The 10,410-nt window shown below is 45.4% G+C and overlaps 1 protein-coding gene across 3 annotated transcripts in view; it reads left to right on the top strand.

Annotated features, from left to right (window-relative positions):
• Positions 1-3,658: 3,658 nt before the first annotated feature.
• The window catches only part of unc5db (unc-5 netrin receptor Db), a 484,543-nt gene continuing 477,791 nt past the window's right edge, over positions 3,659-10,410 (top strand). For all 3 annotated transcript variants that reach the window (XM_060906684.1, XM_060906685.1, XM_060906683.1), the window contains exon 1: positions 3,659-3,914. In XM_060906684.1, the coding sequence (XP_060762667.1) occupies positions 3,830-3,914 (85 nt within the window). In that variant the 5' untranslated portion in view covers positions 3,659-3,829. The remainder of the gene's footprint in view (positions 3,915-10,410) is intronic.

The following is a 10,410-nucleotide window of genomic DNA, read 5'->3' as shown; positions in this document are numbered from 1 at the left end:
CCTAAAACGGAGCACATCACGACCTACAAAAACTTGCTGTCCAACCTGCGGAAGCATATTGAGGTCTGTGAACGTTTTATTCCAAGAGAAAGCTTGCAATGAAGTTGACTGTGCTTTTAGAGCTAGCGATAACATTGCAATCGCTATGCAGTCTGGTTAGTCAAATGACTTTCTATGGATTTGCCTACCAAGTTGCCATAGCCTTGTCAGTGGCTAACATTAACAAAAAGCTAGTTAACTTGGACACTGTTAGTTAGCATGTAAAAATGGAGTTACTCTAACATGAATAACATTAACTTATCTGAAGTCCTTTCAGAAAGTTTTAGCATAATCTTGCCAAATAAACAAAATGTAGAAATCTTTCTTTTCTAGTAACGGTAGCTACCCAGTATGATTTCAAGTTTGAAAAGAGTTTGCTAGCATGTTGGGTGGAGCTTCACTGACTAGCTAGCTTAACGTTAAACCACCATGATGGCACAGACAGATTCATATGTGCATGAATGCATACACTTACGCGCGTGCACGCACGCACACACACGAGACCTGTGAGATGGACAGTATTGTACTAGCCAGTCACAATAAATTGTTGGAATTTTTTGTTTGATGTCATATGATGATGAGCTTGCTTTTTTTTTGTCTTGCTTAAAGCAGTGTTGTTGGGCAGTTATTAAGCTCGAGGTGTGGACCTGGGTTTTAAGCAGGTTAGATTGTCAGTTTTATTTTCTGAGCAAGCTGCATTTACAGCTGTTCCATGTCTTCCTGATTAATATACACATATACACATACATGTGTGCACACACTACCAGAGCTATGTCAGAACACTACCATGCTGCTTTGTGGTGGTGGAGAGGAGTGTTACAATTTAAAAAAAAAATTAAATGACAATGGTTCTTTCTGAGTTGTGTTTCATTCTGTAACATTCTACCAGGTGTTTATTCTACAGTTTCTACAAGTTAGTCAGTAAATCCAGTCGGTTGCTTCAGAGGTGTTAGGTTTTGTAAGCATTGTGGCAATAATGCAACAATGTGTTGACAGAAAGTTGACAGAAAATGCTTAAGTATTTTTAAAAGCAAGTACTTCAGTACTTTAACTTAAGTAAAATTTTGACTGTACAACTTTCACTTGTATTGGAGTAACATTTAGGATCTGTACTTTGACTTAAGTAATGAAGTTGGGTACTTTGTCCACCTCTGTGATTAATTAACCAATAATAACTGTTGGAACTGAAACTCATCTTTGTAAAATTGTTTTTTATTGGTAAATCTGAAAAAGTGTTGATAATTATGGACTGTTGATAATTGTAGCCGCCGCTCTAGTTCAGGTTGAGTCATTAGAATGTTTTGAAATGTATTCCTGTATCCATCTGTCCATCCATCCATTATCTGTAGCTGCTTGTCCTGTTCTCCAGGGTCGCAGGCAAGCTGGAGCCTATCCCAGCTGACGATGGGCGAGTGGCGGGGTACACCCTGGACAAGTCGCCAGATTATCGCAGGGCTGACACACAGAGACGAACAACCATTCACACCTGGAATCAGACAACGGTGACAGCTGTTCAAAGCCCCACAAAGCTGCCCGATATGATTGGAGTGGTGGGCAAAGCTGTTGGCATTCAGACTGTGGACATTAGAACTTTAACCACAAAATGGTTGTTATCTCGGAGCAGCTTTCAGCTTTGCAAGGAATACGTTTTTCGGAGATCAATTTGAATTTGAATAGAATGGACAGATATGGACGAGCGGTGTGGACGTGCAAAGACTGCGTCTGGAAAGACCAAACAATTTATATCTTATCGACATTTGGCTCCCTGAGACAGCACCGGCCTCGGTTCAGGCCGTTGCTGAGGCAACATTTCCCCCTGAAGGTCACTGCCGGGAGACACTCTTGCATTCCTCTCATTCCTTCTCTAACTTTCCGCGGTCGGCATTTTTACCCCCAGTGTGACAAGCGGGTGCGTGACCAGCGCCTTCATGGCTGCAGGAGTGAACGGCTGCTTGCTTGCGCTGGATTACCTCCCCCCCTCCCCCCTTACCCCCTACCCCTGATTCCCCCCCTCAAGTCCCGTGTTTAAAGTGTACTTGTGTTGTTGTGTGCTTATGTGCAAAGGTTTTTTAAATGTTCCCACACTGTACTCCTGACAGGAGCATAGTGTGTGTGTGGGGGGGGTGTTCATTTTTCCCTTATCTCTCCTCATGTTGTGTTTCCTTTTTATCTTTATCCCTGTCTTCCTGTCCTGTCTACCCTATGTCAATTGTATGTTGTATATGTACGGACAGGTTGACGGCTAATTTCGCTGGTACATGTGACTAGTGACAATAAAGGGTATCATCATACGGTCAATTAGACCCACCACTACATGTCTTTGGACTGTGGGGGAAACTGGAGCACCTGGATGAAACCCACGCAGACACGTGCAAACCCCACACATACCCCTTTTCCACCAAATCAGTTCCAGGGCTGGTTCGGAGCCAGTGCTGGTGCTGGTTCACAACTCGTTCAACTTGCGAGCCAGCTGAGAACCAGTTTGCTTTTCCATAGCTCGCGGGGCTAAGCGGAGCCACGTCTTTACGTCGCTGCATACATCATTACGTCGCTGTATATGTCAGTTATGTCGCTGTATATGGAAGTTACGGCGCTACGTTTGCATAAACCTTGGCACGAATATCAAAGCAAAAACAACACGGAAGAAGCAGCAGCGGCAACAACAATAATAATAAATTACTTCGCGTTTGTACAGCTGCTGCTTCTCGTCGCTTAAAAATGGCGATCTTTCGCGGTCTTGTTATTGTTGTTGGTCTTAACAACTCCGCCCCCCCCGCTGACGTAAGCGGTTCTTTCTTCTGGCCCAGCAGAGAGTTGGTGCTAGCCTGGAACCGTTTTTTCTGGCCCCAGAGCCAGTTCTTTGTCAGTAGAAACAGAAAACCCGGTTCCAAACTAAGCACTGGCCCCGAACCAGCCCTGGAACTGCTTTGGTGGAAAAGGGGCAACAGAAAGGCCCTCGCCGGCCTCGAACCCAGAACGTTCTTGCTCTGAGGCGACAGTGCTAACCACTACACCAATATATTTGTATATATTCAGGCGGCACGGTGGTGTAAGTGGTTAGCACGGTCGCCTCAGAGCAAGAACGTTCTGGGTTCGAGGCCGGCAGCCGGCGATGGCCTTTCTGTGTGGAGTTTGCACGACATGGTTTGGTTATTATGGGACGACCTTGAGCAAGGCACCTAACTCGAGCTACACATTGTGTGTGTGTTCACTGCTTCAGATGGGTTAAATGCAGAGAGGAAATTGAATAAAGTTGCTTGCTTGTTCATAAGACCAAAACAAATACCTCTTGAGAAACAATATTTGAAATGAAAATAAAACAAAAACAAAGTGAATTTCTGAGGTAATTTCGTTTCTCCGGTTGTCGAATTCGCGAGTTATCCTGCTGCTAGCTAACTGCACAAACCAACGACTTCCGCCGCGCGCGCGCCAGTCAAAGAGCTGCGAACGATAATGATGCTGGTCACTTACTTAACCCCGCCCACCTCGACGCATGATTGGCTAAGACGTATCTCTGAGCGGCGCTCTAGTCAACTTGCGATTGGCTGGCTGTCGCACGTGTGAGGCTTGAAAGCGCGAAGTGGCCGCTCGCGAGCTGGAGTTGCAGGCTGGCGGTTGGAGCGCGGTGACGGTCGCATCGCCTCAGCTGCAGTATGCCAAGTTTTTCCTGTTTCCGACTCCGGTTTTCATTTTATTGGGGAAAAACATTTCGCTGAAGCCGCCTGGGGTGTCGAAAGAAGAGAAAGAAGGAGGGAAATGCCGCGAGTTTGAGGAGGAAAAGCGCACAGAGATGCGAGCTGCGAGGAGACGCGGACGCTGTTGGGACCTCCTCGCCTGGCTTCTCGTCCTGTGCGCGGAGTGCGCGTGCGGCCGAGGTAAGCACAACACTGGCGAATGAAATGGTTTTTGGTTGTGTTTTCTTTCAAGAAAGAAAAAAGAAAAGGAAAAAAACATTTTGAACGTGTTAAAATCCTCCTTTAAAAGCTGCGGGGCTTCTGGTTTATAGTCGCAGCGGCTCTCGCTTCAGGCGCGCCTCAGCCATTTAGAGCGCGCGAGGACGCGCTGGTTGTGTTGGGTTGTGTTGGCTCGTGCGAGCTCATGATGGATCTGATTGTGTAACGTGTGCAAACACTGATCATCACGTGTCTTTAAATCTCTACACGTGTGCATGGTGTGGTTTATAACATGCAGAGGGAAATGCAACAGGCGTGCGTGCACCAGTATGATGAATTAACACTGGTTTATATTATAGTGATCCTTCCTTCCTTCCTTCTGTCCCTGAGAGCAAAGTCCTGCATGTGGATCGAACCCAAGTTGCACCTTCCTGCATCCATCACCACCATGACCTGGATCACACTCCCATCCAGGAAGAAGACCTCCAGAAGACTTTTTTTTTTTTTTCCTTTTTTATCTTTAGTTTCGGGGCGGCACGGTGGTGTAGTGGTTAGCGCTGTCGCCTCACAGCAAGAAGGTCCGGGTTCGAGCCCCGTGGCCGGCGAGGGCCTTTCTGTGCGGGGTTTGCATGTTCTCCCCGTGTCCGTGTGGGTTTCCTCCGGGTGCTCGGTTTCCCCCACAGTCCAAAGACATGCAGGTTAGGTTAACTGGTGACTCTAAATTGACCGTGAGTGTGAATGGTTGTGTGTCTGTGTCAGCCCTGTGATGACCTGGCGACTTGTCCAGGGTGTACCCCGCCTTTCACCGGTAGTCAGCTTGCTTGCGACCCTGTAGAACAGGATAAAGCGGCTAGAGATAATGAGATGAGGTCTTTAGTTTCCTGATGGGTTCGGTGGTCCTGTTTTCACAGCTTTGTTTCTTAGGTCTCATTGTATTTAGTATGGAGGATGCGCACCAGGTCCTAGGGCCCGTGATTAGTTGACCGGAGTACCTAATCTGCTTTTTGTTGCCACAGTAATGCTTTTATGGCTGAGGACTACAGTTGACTTGCTAACTTTAGGACTGCACTCAATGAAACTGTCTTCATGTTAAACTGTTAATGTTATAGTCATGCTGTCTGTTGTTGCCCAAATGAGGATGGGTTCCCTTTTGAGTCTGGTTCCTCTCGAGGTTTCTTCCTCATGTCGTCTGAGGGAGTTTTTCCTTGCCACCGTCGCCACAGGCTTGCTCATTGGGGATAGATTAGGGATAAAATTAGCTCATATTTTAAGTCGTTCAAATTCTGTAAAGCTGCTTTGTGACAATGTTTGTTAAAAGTGCTATACAAATAAACTTGACTTGACTCTACTCTGAGCAGAAGTGCTGAGTGTGTGAACGAGCCCTCCTGCAGTGTTGTATTACAGGAATAGTGGTTAGCGCTGGCTGTCACCTCACAGCAAGAAGGTCCGGGTTCGAGCCCCGTAGCCGGCGAGGGCCTTTCTGTGTCCAAAGACATGCAGGTTAGGTTAACTAGTGACTCTAAATTGAATGTGAATGGTTGTCTGTGTCAGCCCTGTGATGACCTGCCTTTCGCCCGTAGTCAGCTGGGATAGGCTTCAGCTTGCCTGTAGAACAGGATAAAGCGGCTAGAGATAATGAGAGATGAGCGGAGATTACGCTTGCGCTCTTGCAGTCACACCCACAGGACAGAAATGAGCTCTAATGTTGCATTAATTAACTCCTAGTGTTGGTGTGTAACTGATCCCACTTGTTCCCACATGATGCTGTTCAAAGCCAAAGGACGGGTGTGGGGAGGGAAATTTTCATCACCGTTATTAGTCAGAAACAACAATTAGTTCTTGCTATAATTAGTATTGTCATTTCTGCCTCAATCGTGGACATTTATTATGTAACTGGGATTATCATTAAAGCCATCTCGTATCATGTTTTTACACACTATCATTTAAACCTGGCTTGTTTTGCACTTTTTTTTTTTCCCCTTTCCCACGTCACTGATCTGACGTTGTTCGAGAAGCAGAAGGTCACTGAGGACATTTCTCCAAGTGGTCATACGTCAAACATTTCCCATGTACCAAATAACTCCTTACTCAGTATTTATTAAGCTTTATTACACTGCCAAACGTAGCGTTCCAATTCACTTGCATGATGTGTAGCTTGGTGGACGGAGCACACCGTGTTTCACCTGGAGAGATCCGAGAAATCCTCCTGAAAGCAAACGAGAGCTCGTTTTTGTCCACGTGACAAAATGGAGTCTGATCAGCTGGCTGTGGTGATTGGTTGATTGTTTCTGCACTATTTTGTACTATTTTGCTGGTCCCAAACCTGGATAGATTTGAAGGCCTGGTGTGAGATTAGCGTGCACTAAACTGGCTTCTGAAAGTAGTCATAAAGAAGAGAGAAAATCATGAAGGAATTGCTTGGGAAATATAAGCAGACTTTTGGCTGTCAGCTCTGCCAAGAGAACTGAAACTGTAGTGTAGTTTCGCTATGGCATGACCCTTTTTTTCTTAATGTAAGCACTTGTCTTGTGCTTACAGTAGTTTCTTCTCTGACTCTGAGAGTTGGTGAACTGAGGGTTGTCGCAGATTGATTTTGTGAAGCTGCGGGAAACTTTCACCAACAAATCACGACGACTGGCTTTGAAAAGGAACAAGGGCTAAAATCATGTAGCGTGCATTCGGAATTTGTTGTATATTCTTCCATCCATTATCTGTAACCTCTTGTCCTGTGCAGGGTCGCGGGCAAGCTGGATCCTCTCCTAGCTGACTATGGGCGAGAGGCGGAGTATACCCTGGACAAGCTGCCAGATCATCACAGGGCTGATGCATAGAGACAAACAACCGTTCACACTCACATTCACACCTACGGTCAATTTAGTCACCAATTAAACTAACCTGCATGTCTTTGGACTGTGGGGGAAACCGGAGCACCCGGAGGAAACCCACGTAGACAACATGCAAAGAACAGAAAGGCCCCCCTCAACTGCTAGGCTTGAACCCAGAACCTTCTGACTGTGAGGCGACAGTGCTAACCCTTGTATAGTCTTGTGGTGTTATAAATGACATTGTTTTGAGAAAATAAATAAGTCGGGGGGGGGGGGGGGGGGGGGGGAGGAAGAAGACTCAGTAGCCCTTCACATCACTCGCATTTATGGAGTTTATTTATCTTTTCTGGAAAGGAAAGAGCTTTCACTGTTTTGTGGTGATGGTTTAAAAAAAAAAGTTGAAAAACAGAACATGGCACTAGTCAAGTGTCAACCTGAAACACATTGCAGTGTTTATTTCTCGCCTTTCGGGTTACACGCGAAAAGGGAAGTGCTGTGACCATTCAGTGAAAGTTAGCCACTTCTCCGGATCTTTTTTAAGCGACAGATTTTAAACAGCATGACCTTCAGCACCTCTGACTGTGGTGTTAAATGAGGCTTTTCCCTTTGTGCTGAATAACCTGCAGTAGCAGGACGTCGAACAGTGTGAAGAGAACACTACAGTGTTGATTTAACGTGTGTGTGTTGCAGATTAGCATGTAAAGGGTTGAAATAATTCTTCCTGGGTTTAATGACCTCCACAAATGTTGATTTAATGCCAAACACAGGAGCTAATGCCACCATGGAAGAGTTAATCCCTCACAGTTGGTGTTAATTCAGCCCTGTGGATTTCTCTGCATACGTCCTTTTCCTCTCCGCGTACAGTACATCACAGCAGCGAGCTTTATTAAAGCTCTGCTTCGGTTTCACACGTTCGGAAGTTTCCATGCACGTACACAACGGATACATTGTTGCGTGAGGAATGTGATCTGTTGGTTTTGTTTTAAAATGTGTGTATATTCTGAATTAAAAAAAAAAGACATCTCTGAGGTCATTTTCATGTTTAAGGGATTTTAAAGCAACTGCAAGTGTGTGGTTGTGGAAAAAGGGGAGGGGGGGGTGGAAAAATCTACCACACCCTCAAGGATGGTGTCTTATCACAATCTCAGTGTAAGTTTTTCATCCCAGGCTGGCGAAGGACCACAAATAGAAGCAGAGAAGTGTTCGTGTGAACACGGCCTGCTGGATGAAGGTCGAAGTGAGTCGTTTCCATGCCTGATCCTGAATCCATCACCTGCTCCAGTGTGTGCGCTTGCATTTACATTTAAATGAAACCAAATGAGCGAACATTGGCAGATGAAATACAGTAGCACCACCGGTAATAAAAAAGCGCCGCCGCTGCCTTGTTTCTTGGAGCGCTGATCTCACCAGGAAACGGCGTCATTTAGGCAGCGATACAGAGTAATTTTATGGGCAACAGCGACTCTCATTTACGCCGAGCCATGGCATGAAAAAACAGCGAGATAAATCCGGACACGGACTTCTGACCTACACGTGGCCTTATCAGTGCGCTGCAAGTGAATGATGTCTGAGCATATCGGTGTCACAACCTGTATGATTAGTCATATCTGCTCTAAAAATGGTGCAGCGTGCTCCTTTCAATGACCCCCATTCGTCTGAGCATCCACGTTTGGTCCTCTTTTACCAGGCGAACATTTTCACAAGAAGCTTAGCACGAGATTAGCGTCTCTGCTCCTATTGTTGCGTGAGAACTGATGAAGGGTTTCATTAATCAAAGCTATGAGATAATCCATCTCCAAACTCCTCTCCGTGGCTTTTTATTAGCTTTTATTTACCCAGTGTGTGTCGCGTCAGAGCTGTTGCTCAAAGCCCGAGCACTGGCTTCCTGGGATTTGACCTCATCACATTCACATCAGACACGTCTTCCGTCATGCGTAGCTGCCTGTTTAAGTTTGTGTGTACTGTGCTATGCTGGTCTTCCTTTTAAAGAACCTTACATTTGATTTCTAAACCTTTTGACTGAGCTATGCAGCTTTAATTAACAAACCAAATACACGTCCCTGGGATCTGGAACACGCTCAAAAACCAAACAAAAAAAGATGGAAATCCTTCCAGAAACTGCTTTAAAACTGATTGCTGGCACTTGAGATGGGAACTGAATCAGTTACAGCGACGCTAATGATTCTTTGCTGTTCTCCGTGTTTGGATACTTCACCACGCTGCTGTTAAGTTTGTTTGGGCGTGGCATGTTTCGAATCGATCAAGTAAAAGAATTGTTTCCAAGTCAACATGCAAAATCAAACCAAGACTTTAAACAGGAAACAGTTTCTGTCTTCATCACTTAACGTTTCATTAACTGAAGTCATAAGTGTGATAATGCTTATCCATCCCCAGGGTGATTTATTAACTTTTGGTTAATTGCGAGCATTAATGCTCTGTCAGCTTGATTCCCCCCCCACCCCACCACACACACACACACACCCTGTCTCTGCTTCAGCACAGCTCAAAATCATCCACTTATTGTCGTGTGTGTGTGGGGGGGTTCTTCTGTATTCCAGTTGTCTGAAGAATATCTGTACAAAGTGTCCTTGAGTAGTTGCTTGTTTTTTCTTGTCGTGGGGGGGTTCAATGAATCTAATTCAAGCAGATCTGAGAAGCCACTCAAAAGGGATTTGGTATTGAATGGCTGTGAGACAGGTGCATGCTTCTAAAAGGCATCTAGAGCAGTGTTTCTTAACCACTGGGCTGCAGCCCATTAGTGGGCTGCGAAGTGCCATCTAGTGGGCCACGAAATTGTTTCAAAGCTAAAGCCAAATGCTAAATAGTTCAGGATGTCGTAGGGTCCCAAATCTGGTAGCTGGTTTGCTGTACACCAGTGTTTTCGTTAACAATGACGATGATGAAATTATTTCATCAACGCACCTTTTTTTCATGACTAAAATGAGACAGTGACGAGCTAAACATAACTCTTTGATCACGAAAATATGACGAGACGTATCTGTTTTCGTTGACGAGATGAAAATGTTAGTGGGTTGGCTATAGGACTATCAAAATGCATGGCATTTCCTCCAACGGTGCGTGCAACCTGTCTGCCAAATGCTGAAAATATCAGCAATGCACCTGCATCCTGTCCTTGTTTGGCCACGCCCACCAGGCACAGTGCACACAGTTCATGGACCGTGGCGGCTGCAACGCCAGCACAAGGGCTTGGTGGGCGGAAAAGACGCGATGATTTATGGACATACTTTACACATAATCCAGCAGAAATAAAACAAAATGCCTTGTAGTGGGAGACAGAGGTACACGCTGTGGCTATAAACTACGTGGCAAGAATACGACCGACCTCAAGAGTCATCTAAAGGCTCCCCATGCTGCTATTTCTGCGACGGTAAGTTAACGTTACAAGAAGTCATGCATACATTTGCTAGCTTTGGTTAAGGTCACTCAACAATCAGGCTGTGATGAATTTCCTGTGAAGTTTTCCAAAACACCGTGACCTGGCGAAAATGAATGGGACTGCTAGCTTCATGCTCAAGTTGGCTTGGTTAAGCTAACTTAAATTCAATTAACATGTCATGAGTAAAACTTGTCCTGCAGGGATTATTGGTGGGACAGTAACTGAATGCTTTGTCATATATTGACCCGTATTTGAG

Source organism: Neoarius graeffei, chromosome 24 (genome assembly GCF_027579695.1).
Source record: "Neoarius graeffei isolate fNeoGra1 chromosome 24, fNeoGra1.pri, whole genome shotgun sequence".
Taxonomy (NCBI): Eukaryota; Metazoa; Chordata; class Actinopteri; order Siluriformes; family Ariidae; genus Neoarius; species Neoarius graeffei.
The sequence above is the reverse complement of the archived record's forward strand: the minus strand, read 5'-3'. Positions and strand labels throughout refer to the sequence as shown.